A 24,998-nucleotide genomic window follows, 5' to 3' on the forward strand; every position below is an offset into this window, starting at 1 on the left:
TCTGTTCCTCAACCTATGCAGATGAGTGTTGTGTGTGCAGTTGCACCCAAATACAAGCCACAGCTGCGGCCAATGTCAGCCTGTCATTGCTTTATACAGTGTTTGAAACTAACTGCATCCACCTGTGCATCCAGCAGCAGGAATTGGCTGGATTCTTCCAGCAGCTGGGGTTAAAATGCTGTGTGGGATGAGGCCTTAAAGCTTGCTATAATATAGCATTCACTGAAAAAATTACATTTTGGATTTTACTCGTCTGTGTAATAATCTCTGCATAGAAGCCAATCCACTTCCAAGTTTATTTTTATTTTTTTTGTCAGTGATTAATGCGGAACTCCACCCAAAAGGGGAACTTCCGCTTTAAGGCCTCTCCCCCCTCTTTCAAGAATGACAATTTTAGGGAGTGGGGGGGGGGGAGGGGGTAACTCTGACCACCTAGGCAATTTCTGGGACACATCAGGTCCCAAAAGACTGCGGGACCATTCAAAATGCGCAGCCTGCCGGGCACCCAACTGTGTAGCCACAAGCTGTCCCAGCAGGGTGCCTTCAGTGAAGATGCCAGCGCAGGGAACCCAAAGGTTAGTGAAGAACTAGCCCGGGTGAGGACATCGCTGGATTCTAGGACAGGTGAGTGGCTGTTAAAAGTCAGCAGCTACAGTTTTTGTAGCTGCTGACATTTAATTTTTTACACTGTAGACTGGAGCTTCTCTTTAATTGAACAAGCTGCAGTTAGAAGCTGATTGGCTACCATGCACAGCTGCGCCAGATTTTACACTCTCCAGTTTTAGTAATCAACCCCTTTATGTCCTAGGATGGCATAAACCCCTCCATAGATACAGTATGGTGAGTAAGTGTTGTCACACCGGGGACAAGAAAACTCATGCACCCATGGCTGCAAGGGACTAATTTAGAAATGCTTTAAAGTATATCTAAAGCCCAGTTTTTTTTTCCTCTATTTAGGATATGGGAGAGCAGGTTTTAAACCTCTGTATGGTTTTCTTTTTTTCTATTTGCATCCTGTTTGAGAGTTCTACCTTTACTTCTTGTCTTGTAGACACAAAAGGAAGTGGGGGAAATCTCTCCAAAGTGAGGGATTACCAATTGAAAGATCTCCCCTCTCATCCTGTTCTGGTGACAACACAAAATTCTCAATTGTCAGTAGGTTTATTGCTGGAAACTATGGTCACCAGGACAATTAGGGTGAATCTCCCCAGCAGAGACAGTATCGTAAAAAACTGACAGGGATTCTAATCTTTTACCATATTCTCCAAAACCTTAAAAAATGTTTTGGTTTTAGATGCACTTTAATGGAAATGAGGGCAACTTGTTCACATAATATACAAAACACTTGCACTGTTTGCCTTTTCATCAGCTTAAAATGAAATGTTCTTACCTTACTTTGGGATTTATCTCCTAGCATTACAGAACATGTGGACTTTGCCACTCCGTTGCAAGAACCAGGGGTGGAGCCTCTCTGTAATGCCAACATGGCGGCCAGCATGCATACACTGGACCACCTGTACGGGGTTGCCAATAGAGCTGCCATACACTACACTGGGGAGAGCCAGCTGAAAGAGGTGAGTGCCATATCCATACCCACCATAAATTAATTATTCATGAATTTTATGCATGGTGAGGAACTTGTGTTTCAAAGCAGATAGAGATCAAAAATGGCCCCTATGTATAGTCAGCTTAGATTCATTCTTACCATTGTTACGGTGATATGTTGATATAAAGAAAACCTCATACCAAGTATGAAGTGTGTATACATGCAGTAGCACTCATTGCTTTCTTGACCCCTGAGTGCTGTCTGGTACTGAGCAGGCAAATCTCCACCTCATTCGTCTAGTGCCAGGTGAGAGGATTTTGTTTCATACATTTGCAAATGTAAAGCCTCACTGCTACATCAAGGTATCTCTGCACAGTGTAATCCCTACATTTAAAGTGGTTGTAAAGGTGGTTTTATACCCTAATGCAGCCTTTTTCAACCAGGGTGCCTTGAGGTCAGTGCTGTATCTTGGCCTAGGCCAACAAGGCCCAGACCTAGGGCAGCACTTTGCAGGGGGGCAGCAAAAAAGCTGCAACCCGCAAGAAAAAAAAAACAGCCTTCTCCCGCACGAAAAGGGTCCCTGTTGACTTGCGCTACACTTTTAGTATAGTGTCAGTCTTATGGGGCGAATTGGGCCGGGGGACAGGGTCCAGGAGGCAAGTCAGTCTGTCAGACCCATAAAGCGGTCACACTGCTACCTCCTGGTATGATAATATTGGCCGGTGAGGACTTTTGGACAGACTGCAGGCACTAATAGGCTGCACTGATGGCCACTGATAAGGCAGCACTGATGGGCACTGATATGATGCACTGATAGACTGTGGTTGTGGTCTGTGGTTTACAGATGACAGGGCGGGTCATAAACAGGAAAGGGTGTGGCCTTTACAGGAAGGGGTGGGTCCTATTTAAATTAGGGGCTGCCCAAGCTTAGTCAGGCCTAGGGCAGCACAAAACCTAAATACACCACTGCTTGAGGTTTCTTCAGGGCTGCCTTGGCAAAATGCCTAAAAATTGCCCACAAGCTGGCGTGTGGGTAAAGCCTGCCTTTTAGTTGCACAAAGCCGCAGGTTTTCATTGTGCACCATTACAACCTTCTAGCCGCCAGCATCCTAATGACCAATGGCATCACCAGTTGATAAGAGGATGTCAGCCACCTGCATAGCATCCTTAATTGACCCTCCCCTGCCCCCCTCCATCAGCATTGAGGGCACCTTTGCTGAGTGATGGAGGAAAAACTCAGGGAGAGGAGAAACCTTGGAATACTAGTCAGTACCCGTTTGAAAAAGTGTATTTGCTGTGGATGAATAAATCACCTCTAACATTGGGTGTCCTACTCATTATTCAAAACTATTAGGATCGTTTTTACATTTTAGAATGGGGTGCCTCAAGACTGTCCATTGTTTTTAAAGGGTACCTCAAGACTGTCAATACTTTTTTAAAGGGTGCATTGAGTGTGTCCATAATTTGTAAAGGGTGCCTTGAGACTGTCCATAATTTGTAAAGGGTGCCTTGACTGAAAAAAAGGTTGAGAAACACTGCCCTAATGCATTCTTTGCATAAAAGCAGTTGTTAAGTCCGATATGTTTTTTTTTTCTTTTTAGGGGCCCCCAGGTGAGTTATACCATAATGTGCTTAGTGCTAGTATGCATAGCATATTTGCACATTATAGCAGACTTATCTGTCAAACAGTGCCCTCCAGCGCTACAGTGTGATGGATCCGGAGGGCCCCCGGCATTTCCATCTTAGCCCAGTCTTCCTTCTGGGTTCTGTGTCTTGAGCCGTTTGATTTGCCTGGCTGCGTTGTCACACTCGCGCATGCGCACAGGAGGCACATCAACACAGATCTGGGGTCGTAAATATTCACTGAGCTGCGGCTCAGTAGTAAACCAAGTTTACTATCACTTTAAGGTTAAAAAAAAAACTTCTGTGCATTAAATACACACTGCTAGTTTTTTTTTTTTTTTTCATTCAACCCAGCAGACTGGACGAAAACAAACTGCTCAGGTTGGAGCCGCTGTACTAACAACCAGATGTTAGTACAACGATCTCCCCTGCTGTTCCATTGTGTTCTGGCACCTGAACACTCCGGTCAGCCATTGGGATCGCTGACCAGGAGCCGGTCGGCAGACCTTTTTCGGGTTGTGCCCCTTTGACAGAGGCAGGTCGGATGGACAGCTTCTGTGGGACAGACTGCAGCACACACAGGCCGAATGTCTCCCAATATTCAGCCCATGTGTACTAGGTTTTAATGTTACAGCAACTCTAGAAGTTTTGCTAAAGGCAGCCAAAGGCCTCCAGTGTGTCTGCACTAAATCCAACAAAGCAAAAATGGAGGTTACTCAAATGAATATCTACCAGATAAAGAATAGGGGCACATAGGAACAGCAACCCACTGAGCAATACTAAAATTCCTCCAAAATCTGAAATTTTGAAACCGTTTTATAAAGATTATTGTATTGATTAGTTGGTTTGAGTGCTGAGGAATTTTTGTATTTAATTTGTGGTTTATGAATTGATCTGATTGGCTGCAGTGTTTGCTTTGTGCTGCATTATTTAACCATAAGTTTGTGGACACCACACCATCGCCTATAGGAGCTTGTTGGGCATCCCATTCCAAAACCAAGGCCATTATTTTTGGGGTTAGCCTCCTTCCCTGAAACCTTTCCACAAGATTTTTGGAGCGCGTCTGTAGGAATATGTGCCCGTTCAACCAAAAGATAATTTGGGCGATCAATATAAAGTGCACAATGGTGTACCTTGTCCAATGTGTCCTTGTATGCTGTATTATTAAAAGTGCCCTTCACTAGGAGGACCTAAACTCATTTTCTCTTACGTCCTCCGACAGTCGCCGCCCACTCATACAGTCTTCACCAATGGGTATTGACTTCCCCTCCGCAGGAGTAGCTACCCATTGGTGAAGACTGTATGAGTGGGCGGCGACTGTCGGAGGACTCAGAGAAAGGAATTTTACGGTAAGATTTTACAAAAATTCAGTTTTTTGGAGGGGTGTCCACATAATGTTGCCCTTATCTTGTCTCTTAAATTTTCTGCTGCATGCAATATGCCTGAATATTCCCTTGTAGGATGTTGATGCCGTTATGTGTTCTCTTCCAGGTTTTACAAAACCTTGGCAAGGACAAGTACCCTCCACAATCTTTAGAGCAAGTGGGAGCCAGAATAATGAAGATGCTGGAGAAGGTGATCAAAGCTGTTGTATGTTTTATCTGTCATTATTAGTCAGGGGTGTTGGAAAGCTTTGACTTCCAGAGAGACTCAGCTGCTCCCCCTCCCCAGCCCTCATGTAAGCCAAGGCAGTGGCCAGGGATACCTCATGTGATTTGCATTGCCCATCTTTATAGACCACGAGGCTTCCCATGCAACTGCCATGACCTTGTCGGACATAGGGAGAAGGAGTAGCTGAGTCTCTGAAATACACAACACAAGTTACAATTATGAAGTCATTTCCAGAATGGCAGGGAAATAAAATTGTGAAAGAAGCCAACCTGACTTGCATGTAGTCAAACAGAACATATGCCTTCTAATTGTAATAAGCTAAGATATATGGGTTCTGTCCTTGGACCAATCCTGTTTAATTTATTCATAAATGATCTGGAGGAGGGGATATCTAGTACAATCTCGGTATTTGCAGATGATACTAAACTAAGCATGCCAATATCTTCTATGCAGGATGTGGAAAGCTTACAAGCGGATCTGAACAAAAATAATGGGGTGGGCAACTACATGGCAGATGAGGTTTAATGTTGAAAAATGTAAAGTAATGCACTTGGGGACCAGAAACCAGAAAGCAAGCTACTCACTAGGGGGGGAACCTCTGGGTGAGTCTAGGATGGAAAAGGACCTGGGGGGTACTGGTAGACAACAGGCTTGGCAGTGGCATGCAATGCCAAGCTGCTGCAAGCAAAGCCAACAGAATACTGAGATGTATAAAAAAGAGGATTCACTCCAGAAATAAAGAGATTATTCTCCCACTCTACAAGACTCTGGTCCGGCCACATCTGGAGTATGCTGTCCAGTTCTGGGCACCGGTCCTCAGGAAGGATGTGCTGGAACTGGAGAGAGTCCAGAGAAGGGCAACAAAAAAAATTAGGGGAATGGAGGACATCAGCTATGAGGAAAGACTACAAGCATTTAACGTATTCTCTCTGGAGAAGAGACGATTGAGGGGGGATATGATATCAATGTACAAATACTGTACTGGCGACCCTAGCATAAGGAACAAACTTTTCAGAGAAAGGGAATACAATAAGACACGGGGCCACTCACTAAAACTAGAGGAAAGGCGATTTAACCTTAAAGTATGTAGGGGGTTCTTCACTGTCAAAGCAGTAAGGATGTGGAATTCTCTTCCACAAGCAGTGGTATCAGCAGGGAGCATTGATAGTTTCAAAAAACTATTAGATGGGCACCTTAAAGACCACAACATACAGGGGTATACAATGTACAACATACAGGGGTACACAATGTATAACATACAGGGTATACAATGTACGGTTAACAGCAAACACACACACACACATCATAGGTTGAACTGGATGGACTGTCTTTTTTTCAACCTCACTAACTATTTAACTTTTGTTGTTCATTTCTGTTGACTCCCCTTTTCCCCCTTATCTTTTTTTCACACTGTAGAACCAGACATCTTGGGTTTTATCCAGTATGGCTGCTTTGTACTGGAGAGTAAGAGGTCAAGGAAAAAAAGCCATAGACTGCTTACGCCAAGCTTTGCACTACGCCCCTCATCACATGAAGGTCAGTCATTGTTCAGTTTTTTTCTTCCAACATGAATTCATGTTTGTTTCAAAGAGACGTCAAATTGCCAATGTTTATTATTTTAACGGAAAAAAAAATTTAAGAGTCGGTTCACACTGGGGCGGCACGACTCTGTACTACTTCGGGGGCTACTTGTGCATTACCATGCACCACGACTTCGGAGCGACTTGCAAGTCGCTCCGAGGTCGCCCCCCGAAGTAGTACAGCACCCTTTTTCTAAGTCGGAGCGACTTGTGTCGCTCCTATTAGAACAAGTCCTGTAGCGGTCAGTGGACCGCGAGGGAGTGCGACTTGTCAGGCTGACAAGTCGCGCTAGTGTGGACCGGCTCTTAAGCTTTACAATCACTTTTAAGCCCAATTGAACTCTCCTTTTAAATTTAGCTAAATATATTCCATGTACATCAAAACAAAAGGTGCTTATTTCCTAAAAGTTTTGTCTCTCTTTGCAAGATCACCACATTGAGAGGAGGGCGCTGTGATCTGTGTGAAAGCAGCGGCCTAACTGCAGCGGTCTGACAAATCCTCAATTGAGTCACAACTAAAGCTTTGCAATCAGCAATGATTAAAGTCCCTGATGATTGGAGAGCTCTTGCTCTCACACAATGGGGGACATCGGACTACTGCAGAGAAACTACTCATCTATGATACAATATGGCTCGGGGCATTCTTTACCTTTCTGAAAGGGTTGGTCAAGGAAAGACAAAATGTATAACTTGATCACAATTTTTAGAATACAAACTAAATGTTTTTAGTTAACTTAATAGCAGAGCTACGTTGGGTGAATATTTTTACGGAAGCCCAAGTGCACACTTTGACTTCCAGACCACAAGTCAGAACTCTGTACTAAACAATGTGGCCTGCCAGTATTTTCCATTGAATGTGTGTGTGCGAGGCGCTAGATGTTAATATCTCATAATTGTGAAAAGCCAGTTCAGTGCAATGCGTTCTAGTCGGGTTGCTCTCATGAAACAGGGTGCCCGTTAAAGGTGGGAGCCTTGGGTAAAGTCCAAACATAGAAAGATAGAAGTTTTTTAGTTCCTATTGAGGCAAAATGAAAAATCCATGTGTTGCAGGGGCTCTGCCACTCCCCCTTTTATAAGGGCTTAAATACTGCATGAATGTCAAGTTGGAAGACTCAGTGAGAGATTGTTGGAAGTTTTAGTATTCCTGACAATGTAGACACAGCCTACATTAAAGCTGTTCTTAAGGTAGAAGGGTTTTTACCTTAATGCATTCTATGCATTAAGGTAAAAAAAACACCTGGATGCTCTCCCCCTCCCCAGCCTCCCATTCATGTTTACCTGAACCTGATCTCAATCCAGCAATGTGCACCAGAGTAGCAGTTCTCTTTGCTCTCTCTCCTTATTAACTCAGACAGCAGAGGGAGCAATTGGCTCGTACTGCTGTCAATCACAGCCAGTGAAGAGGGGGCATGGCTGAGCTGCCCTGTGTCAATAGACGTAGATAGGGTGGCTCAGGAGCGAGCCCACTTAAGTGCCCCCATAGATAGCTGCCCAGCAGGAGGAAGGAGCTAGAAGTGCTGGCAGGGGACCCGGTAAGAGGAGGATCAGGGCTGCTATGTGCAAAACAATTACCCAGAGCAGGCAGGTATAACATGTTTGTTATTTTTTGAAAAAAATTACCTTTAGCATCACTTTAAGAGCCGGTTCACATTTGTGCGGCTGCGCCGTTCGCATGTAATGTCGGAGCGCACTGCTCCTTCATTACATGCGATCGGCTGTGCGGTGCGAGTTTAGCCATACACTTTGTATGGCTAAATTCGCACCGCACCCGCAGCAAACACGCACAGGACCCTTTTTTGCAGCCGCATCAGGATCGGATCGCACAGCGGTTCACACTTGTGCGATCCGATCCTGTGCGAACTGCAAGATCGCACTGCGATATATGCGATCAAACTGGGGGTGTCGTTACGATTACATTGACACCCCCAGCGTATCGCATATGGCAGTGTGAACTGCTGGGGGTGCGTTTGCGATGCGGGAACAGGCTGCGGATTCGCAGCCTTCCCGCATCGCATAAGTGTGAACCGGGGCTAAATAAAAGTGGTTGTGAAGGCTCAAGGTTTTTTACCTTCATGCATTTTATGCATGAAGGTAAAAAAAACTTTCTCTGTGCAGCTCCCCCCAATATACTTACCTGACCCCCATTGTAATCCAGCGATGTGCACGACCGCTTTGGCTCTCTGGGGACTGTCACTCCACATTGGCTCCTGCTGCTGTCAGTCACAGCCAGTGAGCTAATGAGGAAAGAGAGGGGTGGGGCCTAGCCACAGCTCTGTGTGTGAATAGACAGGCAGAGCAGCGACTTGCTTTTGGGTTCCTCCACAGCAAGCTGCTTGCTCTAGGGGAACTTGGCAGGAGGGGGGAGTCAAGAGCAGCGGCGGGGAACCTGAGAAGAGGAGGATCTGGGCTGCTTTGTACTTTACCACTACACAGAGCAGGAAATTAAAACATGTTGTGTTTTTTTTTTTTAACTTGGCTTTAATGTTACTTTAATTCTGCGTAAATTTTTTTATTGAGGCATACTTTTTGGATTTCTGACTCCCAACACAGATAACCTTTTGCCATTTTTTCTGGGCTGTCCCTAAAACCCCTGCTGGAACTTTCAGCCATCTGTGCCAGTTCAGGTTTCCAATACGAACACTGAAAAATGAATCTGTAGGCAGTCAATCTCAGGTGTTTGAGAAGGTATCCTCAAAATCCTTATAGCTCTGCATACTTCCAACCAGCAATCTTTTCTAGGAATGATGAAGCGCATATGGAGGTTTCTGGGGATGCCCTCCTACACACACAGCCGTGAGAGTAAAAATTTCAGATGAATTGTCCAGCCACCTGACATTGCTTATTTTAACCACTTTACCACCGGAGGATTTTGCGGTCTTACGTCCAGGCCACTTTTTGCGATTCGGCACTGTGCGACTTTAACTGAAAATTGTGCGGTCATGCAACGCTGTACCCAAACGAAATTTACGTCCTTTTTTCCCCACAAACAGAGCTTTCTTTTGGTGGTATTTGATCACCTGTGCGATTTTTACTTTTTGCGCTACAAACAAAAAAAGAGCGACAATTTTTCACATTTTTTTATATGAAATTCCCCCAAAAAAAATGTAAAAATCAAAATTTTTTATAATTTTAGGCCAATTTGTTTTCTGCTACATATTTTTGGTAAAAAAAAATCGCAATAAGCGTATTTTGAATGGTTTGCGCAAAAGTTATTGCGTTTACTAAGTAAGGGAAAGATTTATGTCGTTTTTGGTGTTTTTTTTTAACGTGTAATGGCGGCGATCTGCGTTTTTTTTTTTTTTTTTGCGGGACTGCGACATTGCGGCGGACAGATCGGACCCTTGACTGACATTTTTTACACTTTTGGGGTTACCAGTGACATTACTACAGTAATCAGTGCTATAAATATTCACTGTTACTGTAAAAATGACACTGGCAGGGAAGGGGTTAATTTTATTGGTGATCAAGGGGTTAATGTATGCCTGGTGCTTACTGACGTGTGTGGGGGGAGGTGACTGAGTGACACAGGGACAGATCGCAGGTTCAGCTATGCTGAATCCTGCAATCTGACCCTGCCTGTCACTTAGGAGATCCGCCCGCTTTGTTTACACAAGCGGGCGGATCTCCACACTCGATTCCCCGACGATCGGGGAAGAGCGGCGGTGATCACCGCCGCTCCTCCCCTGGCCCGACTCCCGCTGTGTCTGAATACAGCGGGAGCGAGGCTCCGGCGGCACGCACGCGCCGCCAAGAGAGAGGAATGTCTGGCGACGTAGGTCTACGCCGTCAGATGTTATCGAGCCACTTTGCCGCAGTAGAGCTCTAGTGAGCAGCGGTAAAGTGGTTAAGGGAAGAATTGGAATCTAAATATGTTTCCTAACCCTGTTTACGTGTCTTTTTTTTAGGATGTGCCCCTCATCAGCCTAGCAAACATCTTTCACAATGCCAAACTATGGAACGACGCCATCATTGTTGCCACAATGGCGGTAGAAATAGCTCCCCATTTTGTGGTGAATCACTTCACACTGGCCAACGTATATGTAGCAATGGTAAGTGCAGCTGTTGCAGAATACAGCATCTACAACTTCTGTTTCTTGGTGGAATGATCGAAAAGGATTGGTTGGTGGAATAGGGAGTTAGTAGTTAAGACCTCATCCCGAAACAAAGAAACACAGAGGAAAACCCCCAATGGGACTTTTTAAGTCTTAGACAATCATCTACTGCTAGTTACAGCAGTGAGAGAAAAATAGTAATGGTATTTTATAAAAAAATATAAATTTTATTACAAAGATTATAAAAAGACAAAAAATACATACAAAAGAACATATAAAGACAAGACCAAAGGGTGGCTAACCCAAAAATGACCACATCATGTAAATATAAGGTACAGAATAGCAAAATAACCAAATGACGTAGAAATAAATACACCCGACGTGTTTCTGGAGGTTATCCGTCTTCAGGGGTGTTTGTACATTTTTATGGAGTATAAAGTACCCATGGTGATGTTTAGGTCCATTATACACAGCCAAAAGTAAAATCATATGTACACAATCCGGTCTCTGGAAAGTTTTGGAGGTGGTACAGCATGATCCCAAATGCAGCAAGGGGAAAAGGGCACACACATGAGGTCAACGAGACCACAAAATGGGGCAGAAAGGACCCAGGGCCAGAGATGTTGGTGGGTGTTGAAAAGAGAACTAAGCTATATTAAATAGCGAAACAGCAAGAGGGCCAAAGAGGGAATCGAAAAGGAAGGGGGACAAACAAGGAAACACCATGTATGTCCAACCATTTGGGGAATGCTGGGCGAACCACACCCGGAAGAACCACTTTGGGCTGTCTATAATTGACCTAAACATCACCATAGGTACTTTATACTCCATAAAAATGTACAACACACCTGAAGACGGATAACCTCCAGAAACGTTTTGGGTGTATTTATTTCTACGTCATTTGGTTATTTTGCTATTCTGTACCTTATATTTACATGATGTGGTCATTTTTGGGTTAGCCACCCGTTGGTCTTGTCTTTATATGTTCTATTATATGTATTTTTTTTTTTTTTTTATAATCTTTGTAATAAAATTTGAATTTTTTTTATAAAATCCAATTACTATTTTTCTCTCACTGCTGTAACTAGCAGTAGATGATTGTCTAAGACCTAAAAAGTCCCATTGGGGGTTTTCCTTTGTGTTTCTTGGTGGAATGATCAGGCAGAAGATTCCCCTAAAAATACTTTCCTTCTCATCCAATGAGGAGCACAGGAAGTCTTTAACCTTTTGGGTTTTAATGCCACCTACAGAAGGATTGGACAGTGGCTAAAAAAAATAAAAAACACAAACTAGGCCAGCCTAGGATAAGCCCTTCCACTACCGGCACCGTGTCTTGGTTTTTTTTCCCCAGTGTCCAAGGAGGTTGGACATCTTTTCCACAGCCCTGCTCTGTTAAAGACTAGCCTACTTTTTTTATAGCACTTTTTTTTCCCTTCAATTAGGACTCCTCTTCTGGGGGTTTATCTCTTCGTTTGCAGTTTTCCAGCAATGGTTGTCGTCAACTCGTTTCACGATACAGACGATCGCTTACTCATAACCACACCAATGGTTATGAGTAAGCGATCGTCTGTATCGTGAAACGCGTCAACCTGGCATGTCTGTTTTGCACTATCTCTATGAATTTATCCATAAGGAATAAAGAAATTTATTGATTTCAACGAAATTGCCTCGAGTACGGTCCTACGTTTGGATTTTCCCCTTTCACTCGGGGGTTGACTCTGTCTGCTCCGCAGGGAATCTGTCTGCTGATTCCCACTGAGTAGACTGGTCCTTGTACGCTTCGCTTATGCACCCAACCTGCTCTGCTCTATGGGCAGTTGGATGTAAATGGACCGGCCTCCGATCCGCTAGAGGCAGGGGTCTCCACACTTTCTAAACAAAGGGCCAGTATACTGTCCTTCAGACTCTGGGGGCCAGACTGAGGCCAGTGGGAGTAGAATATGTCCTGATGTCAGAAGGACTAAACAATGCCCCATCATTGGTAGGAATAGTGCCGCATTGTTGATGTCGTTTTGAGGAAATGTTCCACTTTCATTGGTGTCAGTGGGAGGACCTATGCCCAATTGGTGTCAATAGGACACGTGCCCAATTGTTGGTGCCAATGGGAGAAAAAGTGCCCCAAGGGCCGGATGAAAGAAAGAAAAGAGCCACATCCGGCCCCTGGGCCACAGTTTGGAGACCACTGCACTGGAGGGATGGAGAATGGATCCCCACAACGTCTGGTCTTTAGCAGATAGGACTGGATGTCGGCAGGTGTAAACAAATACATGTCCATGTACATCCACCGCTTCATAGCGTACGATGGAGGGTCCGCTCGTGTGAAAGGGGCCTAAAAGTTAGCTGCGGTGTGCTTTCCAGGTGCAGAGCTGTTGGCCTCAGCACACGCCCTGTCTCTGAAAACTCACTTAACCAGTAGGCATTTGTGTCAACCTTCGGGAGCTATCTTGTTATCGAGGTCCCATTCCCACTGATTTTCCCATAAAAGGGGTTAACCCTATAAGGACAACGACCACTGTCATCCATTGGGCGTTGTGCTAATACTCTTTCACACCATACAGTGTCGAGGAAGCATCTCCCCACTGCTGCTTCTGTTTTTGATCATGGAATTTTGATCTCTGATTTGTTCCTGCTGCTTGCTTAGAGTGACTTTGTCACCTCAAGGCCATATGACCTCACCTGCTACCAGCTGTCTGGGTCTCTTGAGTACCATGTAGCTTCCTCCTTCTGTTTCCCTATGACTCCGTGGGATCTAAATCTCATTCTTTGTGTGCTTTAGAAATTTCCATTTGAACCCATTACAGACATTCCTCTCTACTCTCACCCCCTAGGTAGTTTTCCTTGTGGCCGCCATCACCTCTGCAAGTCAAGTGTCTGATCTGGCAGCCTTATCCCACAAAGAACCCTTTCTGGTTTTGCCTTTTGAACAAGAAGGTATTGAGGCCCAGGACGACTTCTTAATGTGGAGTTCCACCCAAAAGTGGAACTTCCGCTCTTTTGCTTACCCCCCCCCCCCCCCCCCCCCCACCGGTGCCACATTTGGCACCTTTCAGGGGGGAGGGTTACGGGTACCTGTTTTTGACAGGTACCCATTTCCCACTTCTGGGAGGCAGTGTCGCGGCGCTGTCCCTCGGAAGTTTGCCCCACCTCCTCCTTCCCCCTCACAGCCGAGACAATTAGAATGTGCAGCACGCTTCGTGCATGCGCATTAGGGACTTGCCCGTGAAGCCGTAAGGCTTCACTGCCGGGGTCCCTCACGAGCAATGGCGGTGGCAGCACCCGACAGCCGATGGAAACGTCGGCTGCGGTGCCAATATTGCTGGGCTCCAGGACAGGTAGGTGTCCTAATATTAAAAGTTAGCAGCTACAGTATGTGTAGCTGCTGACTTTTAATTTTTGGAGGGGGAGGCTGGAGGCTGGAACACCGCTTTAAATAAAGTAAGAACCAGGACATTGTTTTTCTGTCCCTCTGTCCAGCTCCATTTCATCAAAAGGACATTTCCTTCTACTGTCTAGATATGATTTGGGCTGTGAGAGTTTCTCAGTCATTGCTTCTTTCAGGAACAGAAAACAAAGTTAGTCATAGTTGAAAAAAGACACAAGTTTATCTCGTTCAACCAATAAAAGGGGGGAAAAAATTATACAATCCCATATACACAATTCTATACCCACAATTGATCCAGAGGAAGGCAAAACCTCCCAGAAAAGCATGATCCAATTTGCTCCAGCAGGGGACAAAAATTCCTTCCCCCCCCCGAGAGGCAGTCAGATGTTCCCTGGATCAACTTTACCTACAAATATTAGTACCCAGTTATATTATGTACATTTAGGAAATAATCCAGGCTTTTTTTTATAGCAAGCTACGGAGCTGGCCAGAACCACCTCTGGAGGGAGTCTATTCCACATTTTCACAGCTCTTACTGGGAAGAAACCTTTTCGTATTTAGAGATTAAATCTCTTTTACTCCAGATATAAAGAGTGCCCCCCTTGTCCTCAGTGATGACCCTTAAGTGAATCACTCCATGCCAACTTCATTATATGGGCCACTTGTGTATTTATACATGTTGATCATATCTTTAACACCCCCCCCCCCCCTTTCACCTTAATCTCCTCTTCTCAAGAGAGAATACATTCAGTTTCTCTAATCTTTCCTCATCATAGCTGAGCTCCTGTATGCCTCTTATCAGTTTGGTTGCTCTTCTCTGCACTTTCTCCAGTTCCCTGATATCCTTTCTGTGAACTGGTGCCCAAAACTGAACTGCATATTCTAGATGAGGTCTTACGAATGATTTGTACAGGGGAAAAATGATATCTCTCTGGAGTCCATACCTCTTAATAAAGGATTGGCATAGCATGCTATTAAGCTTATGCTCTGAAGACCGACTCCCATTTTGTCATCCAAGATGGACTGTGTAAGGGTGCACCAGCTTCTATATCTGTAGGTGACTCAGCCAGACCATCATACAAGTTTGTTCTCAGGAATGTGGGGTCTGTTGAGGTGCAATCTACTAGATCTGTTAGTGCTTCTTGGACTTTTCGTTGTCAAACAACGGTTTCCAAGATATGCACGACTGCCGTCTGGCGTTCTGTTCACAAGTTCTGGAAGTTCTACCAGGTGGACATTTTGGCCTCATCTGATGTCCACTTCGAGTGGAAGGTCCTTTAGGAGGCTGTTTGAGCTGCAGGCAGTCCTCTGTTCTCCGTTTTCTGAATTTTCTTAAAGTAATTGTAAAGGCTTAAGGTTTTTTACCATCATGCATTCTCTGCTTTAGGTACAAAACCTTCTGTGTGTAGCGTGAGTGGGCACACACACCGAGCAGAGACTTGGGAGCAAGCCTGCTCGGATACCCCCAAAGTAAGTTGCTTGCTATGGCGGCACTAAGCAGGGGGGTGGAGCCTGGGCGCCATTGGGAACCTAAGAAGAGGAGGATCAGGGTTGCTCTGTGCCAAACCAACCGCACAGAGCAAGTAAATATAACATGTCTATTAAAAAAAAAAAAGCGTTCATGTCACTTTAAGCCTGTTTGTGGTTGTTTTGCTTCTGTGGTGAACACCCCTCAGCTGAAATGCTTTTGGCTTTTACATCGGTTAAATCCTTTTTGTGTCCCTCTGTGAATAGTACTCACTGCAAAATCCTTTTCTTGTAGTCCAGTGGTCCTCAACTCCGGTCCTCGGGGCCCACTAACAGGCCACATTTTAAGTATTACCTTGGGGAGATGCAGACTAGAATACTGCAATCACTGAGCAGCAAATTAGATCACCTGTGATGTAATTTAATTATCTTGCAAACCTGGCCTGTTAGTGGGCCCCGAGGACCAGGGTTGAGGACCACTGTTGTAGTCCATTGAGGGACACGGGTCCCACCCTTCTGTGTTTATATTCATGCACTTGGTACTGCTTTGCTACAAATCTAAGACATGCTGGTAGTAGGGAGGGGTTATTCTGGACTGGCCTAAAGTCTTTTGTTTGCCAGTGTCCGAAGTGGCATAACCCAAAGGATAAAGACTTCTTCTCGTCTCTCAATGGACTCCAAGAAAGAAGTATTTTACGGTGAGTAAACAAAATCCTATTTTTTATGCGCATGCAGGGCCTATAAAGACATACAAATGAGGAAAAGTGTAAGCATTGCAGAGATGTACTGCATATGTGGGTGTTTTTTGTGTTTTTATAACTTTACCCTGATTTGCTCTTTAAGTAAACATGCTGCTTTGCCTTGCATTATTTTTTCATTCACAACTAATATTTTATTTTTTTAGATTTTAACTTTTTAGTTGTTAGTTTAGTCTATTTGTATATCCCACAAGCTCAGGACCCATACTGAACAATTATGACTGACGAGCATGTTTATACCATTGTATGTATATACTGCATACAGTGTGTGTGTGTGTGTGTGCCTATATATAGCACTGTGCAAAAGTTTTAAGAAGGTGTGGAAAAATGCTGTAAGTTAGGAATGCTTTCAGAAATAGAAGTGTTAATCTTTTTTTTTTATCAATCAAGAAAATGGAAATTTAAATTAAATGAACAGAAGAGAAATTCAAATCAATATTTGGTGTGACCCCCTTTGCCTTCAAACCAGCATCAATTCTTGAAGGAACTCAGCAGGTAGGTTGTTCCAAATATCTTGGAGACCCGAGTACAAATCTGTGGATGTCTGCTGCCTCAAATCCTTCTGTCTCTTCATGTTATCCCAGACAGACTCCGTGATGATGAGATCGGGGCTCTGTGGGGGCCAAACCATCACTTCCAGGACTTTGTTCTTCTTTACATTGAAGATAGTTGTTTTTCTTTTTTTTTTCTCCCCGGAGAGCCCTCACACTCTCGGCTCCCTCACATGACCCGCCGGCGAAGATAGTTTTTAATGATATTGGCTGTATGTTTGGGGTTGTTGTCCTACTGCAGAATAACATTGGGGCCAATCACACTTGCCCTCCTTGATGGTATGGCATTATGGAGAGAAGTATCTGCCTGTATTTCTTAGCACTGAGGACACCATTAATTCTGACCAAATCTCCAACTCCATTCACAGAAATGCAGCCCCAAACTTGCAAGGAACCTCCACCATGCTTCACTGTTGGCTGCAGACACTCATCATTGTACTGCTGTCCAGAATTTCACCACAAACTGCCTCCTGCTACAGCCAAATATTTCACATTTTGACCCATCAGTCCAGAGCACCTGCTGCCATTTTCCTGCACCCCAGTTCTATGTTTTCATGCATAGTTGGGTCGTGTAGCCTTGTTTCCACATCAGAGATGTAGCTTTTTGGCTGCAATTCTTCCATGAAGACCACTTCTGTCCAGATGTTCCTGGACAGTGGATGGGGGTACCTAGGTCCCACTGGTTTCCACCAGTTCTGTCCTGATGGCACTGCTGGACATCTTCTGATGTGGAAGGGAAGTAAGCATAGTGTGCCTTTCATCTGCTGCATTGTTTCCCTGGTCTACCACTGCGTCAACGCTCCCTAATCAATGGTGTCCTGAATGCTGAGACCTACAGGCAGATACTTATCCATCAGGGAGGTGTGTGATTTGCTCCACATTTATTCTGCAGCAGGACAACGACCCCAAACATACAGCCAGTGTCATTGAGCACTGTCTTCAGCGTAAAGAATAAGGAAGTCCTGGAAGTGATGGTGTGGCTCCCACAGAGCCCTCATCTCACCATCCTGGAATCTGTCTGGGTTTACATGAAGAGACCAAACTTGAGACAGCCAACATCCACAGAAGATCTGTGGTTAGTTGTTTGTCACAACCTGCCTGCTGAGTTCCTTCAAAAACTGCATGCAAGTCTACCTAGAAGAACTGATGTTGGTTTGAAGGCAAAGGAAGGTTACACCAAATATTGAATTGATTTGAATTTCTCTTCTGTTCATTTGCTTTCCATTTTGTTAATTGATAAAAAAAATAATGCTTCTATTTCCAAAAGACTTCCTTATATACAGTATTTTCTCACACCTGCCTACTTTGCACAGTACTGTGTGTGTGTGTGTGTGTGTGTATGTATGTGTATATGTATGTGTGTGTGTATATATATATATATATATATATATATATATATATATATATATATATATATAACAGACACACACACACACACACACACACACACGTGAGTACACCCCTAACATTTTTGTAAATATTTTATTCTATCTTTTCATGTGACAACACTGAAGAAATTACACTTTGCTACAATGTAAAGTAGTGAGTGTACAGCTTGTATAACAGTGTAAATTTGCTGTCCCTTCAAAATAACTCAGCACACAGCCATTAATGTCTAAACTGCTGGCAACAAAAGTGAGTACACCTCTAATTGAACATGTCCAAATTTGGCCCAAAGTGTCAATATTTTGTGTGACCACCATTATTTTCCAGCACTGCCTTAACCCTCTTGGGCATGGAGTTCACCAGAGCTTCGCAGGTTGCCACTGGAGTTCTCTTCCACTCCTCCATGACGACATTACGGAAATGGTGGATGTTAGAGACCTTGCGCTCCTCCACCTTCCGTTTGAGGATGCCCCACAGATGCTCAATAGAGTTTAGATCTGGAGACTTGGCCAGTCCATCACCTTTACCCTCAACTTCTTTAGCAAGGCAGTGGTCATCTTGGAGGTGTGTTTTGGGTGGTCGTTATGTTGGAATACTGCCCTGCAGCCCAGTCTCTGAAGGGAGGGGATCATGCTCTGCTTCAGTATGTCACAGTACATGTTGGCATTCATGGTTCCCTCAATGAACTGTAGCTCCCCAGTGCCAGCAGCACTCATGCAGCCCCAGACCATGACACTCCCACCACCATGTTTGACTGTGGGCAAGACACACTTGTCTTTGTACTCCTCACCTGGTTGCCCCCACACACGCTTGACACCATCTGAACCAAATACGTTTATCTTGGTCTCATCAGACCACAGGAGATGGTTCCAGTAATCCATGTCCTTAGTCTACTTGTCTTCAGCAAACTGTTTGCGGGCTTTCTTGTGCATCATCTTTAGAAGAGGCTTCCTTCTGGGATGACAGCCATGCAGACCAATTTGATGCAGTGTGCGGCGTATGGTCTGAGCACTGACAGGCTGACCCCCCCCCCTTCAACCTCTGCAGAAATGCTGGCAGCACTCACACGTCTATTTCCCAAAGACAACCTCTGGATATGACGCTGAGCCGTGCACTCAACTCCTTTTGTCGACCATGGTGAGGCCTGTTCTGAGTGGAACCTGTCCTGATAAACTGCTGTATGGTCTTGGCCACCATGCTGCAGCTCAGTTTCAGGGTCTTGGCAATCTTCTTATAGCCTAGGCCATCTTTATGTAGAGCAACTATTTTTTTCAGATCCTCAGAGAGTTCTTTGCCATGAGGTGCCATGTTGCACTTCCAGTGACCAGTATGAGCGAGTGAGAGTAATAACACCAAATTGAACACACCTGCTCCCCATTCACACCTGAGACCTTGTAACACTAATGAGTCACATGACACCGGGGAGGGAAAATGGCTAATTGGGCCCAGTTTGGACATTGTCACTTAGGGGGCCTATTGAGCATCTGTGGGGCATCCTCAAACGGAAAGGTGGAGGAGCGCAAGGTCTCTAACATCCACCAGCTCTGTCATGGAGAAGTGGAAGAGGACTCCAGTGGCAACCTGTGAAGCTCTGGTGAACTCCATGCCCAAGAGGGTTAACCACATCCATACCGGCGCATAGTAATATGACGCCGGCAGGATGGCTTTACCGTTCCGGGCGGACGTCATATGACGCAGCGCGGCGATCGAGGGTGAGGCTCGTCCCTCGGACATAGCCCATCCCTGATCAAGGTAAACAGCCAATAGAAATTGGCTGTTTACCATGTGATCGGCTGTGTCAGTCACAGCCGATCACATGAGCGGCTCCTGCACGAGCCGCTCGTTCTCTCTGCAATGCGCGCCCCCGGGGGCGCGCAGAGCAGCGATCGGGGACGAGGCTCGTCCCCCGGACAGAGTCGATCCCCGATCTAGGTAAAGAGCCAATGAAATTGGCTCTTTACCACGTGACCGGCTGTGTCCAATCACAGCCGGTCACAAATGTCAACAGAGAACACGGTAACTAGCTGTCACCGTGTTCTCCTCCTCACACACTGATCCTGTGTGAGGAGGAGATTGTGGTAACAGTTAGTTACCAACTACAGTGCACCCCAAACACACTGATTGTCCCCCCCCCCCAATAAAGAGTACCTGTCACTAGCCCATCAAAGTACCCGAGTACCTGTCACCAGCTCATCAGGTACTCTGATGACAGGTACTCTGGTACTCTGATGGGCTGGTGACAGGTACTTGGGTACTCTGATGACAGGTACTCGGGTACTCTGATGACGGGTACTCGGGTACTCTGATGACGGGTACTCGGGTACTCTGATGACAGGTACTCGGATACTCTGATGACAGGTACTCGGGTACTCTGATGACAGGTACTCGGGTACTCTGGTGACAGGTACTCGGGTACTCTGGTGAAAGGTACTCGGGTACTCTGATGACAGGTACTCGGGTACTCTGATGACGGGTACTCGGGTACTCTGATGACGGGTACTCGGGTACTCTGATGACGGGTACTCGGGTACTCTGATGACGGGTACTCGGGTACTCTGATGACGGATACTCGGGTACTTTGATTACCTGTCAACGGAGTACCCGTCATCAGAGTACCTGAGTACCTGTCACCTACCCATCAGAGTACCCGAGTACCTTCCACCTGCTCATCAGAGTACCTGACGCCTGAAGTACCCGAGTACTTGCCGCCTGCTCATCAGTACCCATCACTACTCATCAGTACTCATCAGTACCTATCACGTATCAGTACTGATCATCAGTACCCATCAGTACAGTATCACCTATCAGTATCAGTACTACTCATCAGTACCTATCACCTGCCTGTCACCTGCCCATCAGAGTACCCGAGTACCTGTCACCTGCCTATCGGAGTACCCGAGTACCTGTCACCTGCCTATCGGAGTACCCGAGTACCTGTCACCTGCCTATCGGAGTACCCGAGTACCTGCCACCTGCTCATCAGTACCAGAGTACCTGTCACCTGCCCAACAAAGTACCCGAGTACCTGTCACCCTTCATACAGCCACCATGTCCAAGTCCAAAAAGGTTTATATACGCCCTCCGTTTAAACCTAAATACCGGTGTTATGGCAGCAGATAGCTGCCATAGCCCTGGTATTTTTTTAAACGGTGGACGGTTGGCTTTCCGATAAGGGTGGTCCCAGCGGCGGATTCGCCGTGGGTTCACCCTTCCGGGATGGCGGAAGAGGTGCCCCCCCCCCCTCCCGCCGCGTCCGGTCCTTTTCCCCGCTTACCGGACCCGCCGGCAGCGGGGAAAACGATCCGGTCCTGGATCCTCACAGACAGGATGTCGAGTGAGGGCAAGCTTGCCCTCACTTGACTCTATGGTCTTGGAGGACCGGAGCTACGGAAAATGTTGTTGCCTAGCAACCGGTTTAAATGTCCTTTTTTTTTTTTTTTTTTTTTTTCATTTTATATAATAATTTTTTTTTTTTTTTTTTTCTATCTTTTAGTGTACTTGTGAGATCTGAGGACTTTTTGACCCCAGATCTCACAAAAAAGAGGTCCTGTCGTGCCTTTTTCTATTACTAGTAATGTTTACATTTCTTGTAATAGAAATAAAAATGATCAATTTTTTTTTTTTTTTTGTTAAGCGGTGTAAAAATAAAAAATAATAAATAAAATAAATAGTAAAAAAAAAAAATTAAAGCGCCCTGTCCCCGTTAGCTCGCGCGCAGAAGCGACGCATATGGAAACCCCGCCCACATATGTAAACGGTGTTCAAACCACACATGTGAGGTATCGCCGCGATCGTTAGAGCAAGGGGAATAATTTGAGCCCTAGACCTCCTCTGTAACTCAAAGATGGCAACCTGTAGAAATTTTTAAATTGTCGCCTATGGGGATTTTTAAGTACCAAAGTTTGTCACCATTCCGTGAGCGTGCGCAATTTTGAAACATGACATGTTGGGTATCTATTTACTCGGCGTAACATCTTTCACATTATGGAAAAAAATTGGGCTAACTTTATCTTATTTTTTAATTAAAAAAAGTGAATTTTTTCCAAAAAAATTGCGTTTGGAAGACTGCTGCGCAAATACGGTGTGATAAAAAATATTGCAATAATCTCCACTTTAATCTCTAGGGTCTCTGCTAAAAAAAAATATATAATGTTTGGGGGTTCTAAGCAGTTTTCTAGCAAAACAACTGATTTTAGCTTGTAAACACCAAATGTCAAAAATAGGCCTAGGCAAGTGGCTAGGATGCATGATGATGCGCCTTGGATGTTAGGCCCCTCTATATGGCTAGGCTGTGAAAAAGTCTCACACATGTGGTATTGCCATACTCAGGAGGAGTGGCAGAATGTATTTTGGGGTGTCATTTTTGCTGTGTACATGCTATGTGTTAGGAATATCCTATAAATTGACAACTTTGTGTAAAAAAAAAAAAGTTTTTATTTTTTTCCCACATTTTCCAAAAACTTGTGGAAAAAAATGACATGTTCAAAGGACCCATAATGCCTCATAGAATATACGTTGGAGTGTTTGCTTTCCAAAATGGGGTCATTTTGTGGACTTTTCCATTGTATTGGTGCTCTAGGGCCTTGAAAAGTGTGATAGGTAGTAAGAAAGTTTTATGTGTATTTATGCTACTAAAACGCCTTATGGTGCTACTTGGACGTGGAGTCTCTTTTTGTGGCCAGGCTGTGTAAAAGGCTCACACATGTGGTATCACCATACTCAGAAGGAGTAACAGAATGAATTTCGGGGTGTCATTTTTGCTGTGTACATGCTATGTGTTAGAAATAGCTTATAAATTGACAACGTTTTGGGAAAAAAAAGAAAAAAATTTTTTTTTCTTCATTTTCCCAAGAATTGTGGGAAAAAATTATAACTTCAAAAAACTCACCATGCCTCTTACTAAATACCTTGGACTGTCTACTTTACAAAAATGGGTCATTTGGGGGGTATTTGTACTGTCCTGACATTTCAGGGCCTCAAGAAAGGAGATAGGCAGTCAGTACATCTGGTGTGATCAATTTTCAGTAATTGGTACCATAGCTTCTAGACTCAATAACTTTCACACAGACTAAATAATATACACTAATTTGGGTTAATTTTACCAGAGATATGTAGCAGTATAAATTTTGGCCCAAATGTATGAAGAAAAATTAATTTTTTGCAAAATTGTATAATAGAAACTAAAAAAAAGTGTTTTTTTTTCAAAATTTTTGCTCTTTTTTTGCTTATATCACGAAGGAAAAAAACCCAGTTGTGATCAAATACCACCAAAAGAAAGCTCTATTTGTGTTAAAAAAATGATAAAAATTTTGTTTGGTTACAGTGTAGCATGACTGAGCAATTGTCATTCAAAGTGTGAGAGTGCTGAAAGCTGAAAATTGGTCTGGGAAGGAAGGGGGTCTAACTGCTCTGTATGGAAGTGGTTAAGGCAGTGCTGGAAAATAATGGTGGCCACACAAAATATTGACACTGGGGACAGCAAATTTACACTGTTATACAAGCTGTACACTCACTACTTTACATTGTAGCAAAGTGTCATTTCTTCAGCGTTGTCACATGAAAACATAGAATAAAAAATTTACAAAAATGTGAGGGGTGTACTCACTTTTGTGAGATACTGTATATATGAGATTTAAAAAAATCAAAACATTAAAAGCCAATATATTGCAAATGGAAACGGGACTATTAGATTTGTGAATTCAGTAACATTTGTGTGTGTGCAAATAACAAACTAAACTTTTTTTTTTTTTTTCCCCGCTAGGAGGAGTTTGAGAAAGCGATGCGATGGTACGAGTCTACTTTGGAACTGCAGCCAGAATTTGCTCCAGCGAAGGACAGAATTCGTGCCATTCAGTGTCACCTGTTAATGAAGAAGGGGAGGCGTTATCCTTAACTCCTTCTTTTCTCATGTATAACCCATAACTATTTTTTAATGTTATTTTATCAAACAGTTAAAGAGTTTTTACCTTTCAGTGTGGGATGTCCGCCCTGAAAAAAAAAAGGTTAAAATTGCTGCTTGTTATCCGACACCGGAAATACGGGGGTGGGGGGGGGGGTGCTGATCAAAAATAAGCTAATTTGTCCGCAAGGGGTCGCTGGGCACAAAGGACTTGGTGGAGAACAAGAGGGATAGGCAGATATATTCTCGTTTGCACTTTTTGTTTTGGTCATTGAGTTTCCATCCTACCCCTTCAATCACTTGTATCATTTTCCTAAATGCCCGTTGAGGTTTTTTACGTAAAAAAAATGGTTATTAATCCGTGCAACAGAAATCTGACTCCACAAGTTGAGCTTGATGAATAATAATTTTGTTTTTATTTTGTTTTATCCCAAAAAAAAAATAATGGTTTTATTGGTCCAGGTTGTAAGGTTCAAGATGATATTTAATTTCTACTATTTAAATGAAGAAAATAATTTAGTTTAACCCAAGGAGAATGTTGGGTGTGCAAGTACAAAACACATATAACTAAGCTTAGCTGTCACAAAGCAAATCATCTGATGGAAGTTTTTTTGGAGTCTGAATGTTTAAGGAAAACTTTACCTTCCTTAACCACTTTAGCCCCGGAGGATTTGGCTGCTGAAAGACCAGGCCCTATTTTGCGATTCGGCACTGCTTGACTTTAATGGACAATTGCACGGTCGTGCGATGGTGTATCTAATTAAAATTTATGTCCTTTTTTCCCCACAAACAGAGCTTTATTTTGGTGGTATTTGATCACCTGTGCGATTTTTATTTTTTGCGCTATAAACAAAAAAAGAGCGACAATTTTGAAAAAATAACAATATTTTTCACATTTTGTTTTATATAAAATTCTCAAAAAAAAAAATGTAAAAATCTAAATTTTTTAACATTTTAGGCCAATTTGTTTTCCGCTACCTATTTTTGGTAAAAAAAAAATAAATAAAAAATCGCAATAAGCGTATTTTGATTGGTTTGCGCAGAAGTTATCACGTCTACAAACTATGGGAAAGATTTATGTCATTTTTATTGTTTTTTTTTTACTAGTAATGGCGGCGATCTGCAATTTCTTGCGGGACTGCG

At 44.0% G+C, this 24,998-nt stretch overlaps 1 protein-coding gene across 1 annotated transcript in view; it reads left to right on the forward strand.

The window, feature by feature from the left end:
- Positions 1–23,992, forward strand: part of TTC17 (tetratricopeptide repeat domain 17) — a 156,340-nt gene extending 132,348 nt beyond the window's left edge. Inside the window, exons 21-25 of the mRNA XM_082270715.1 lie at positions 1,415–1,574; positions 4,661–4,744; positions 6,197–6,316; positions 10,266–10,409; positions 23,718–23,992. Of these exons, the coding sequence (XP_082126841.1) occupies positions 1,415–1,574; positions 4,661–4,744; positions 6,197–6,316; positions 10,266–10,409; positions 23,718–23,849 (640 nt within the window). The 3' untranslated portion in view covers positions 23,850–23,992. The remainder of the gene's footprint in view (positions 1–1,414; positions 1,575–4,660; positions 4,745–6,196; positions 6,317–10,265; positions 10,410–23,717) is intronic.
- The last annotated feature ends 1,006 nt before the right edge of the window (positions 23,993–24,998 follow it).

The sequence above is a fragment of the Pelophylax lessonae genome (genome assembly GCF_965119305.1).
Source record: "Pelophylax lessonae genome assembly, chromosome: 10".
Lineage (NCBI taxonomy): Eukaryota > Metazoa > Chordata > Amphibia > Anura > Ranidae > Pelophylax > Pelophylax lessonae.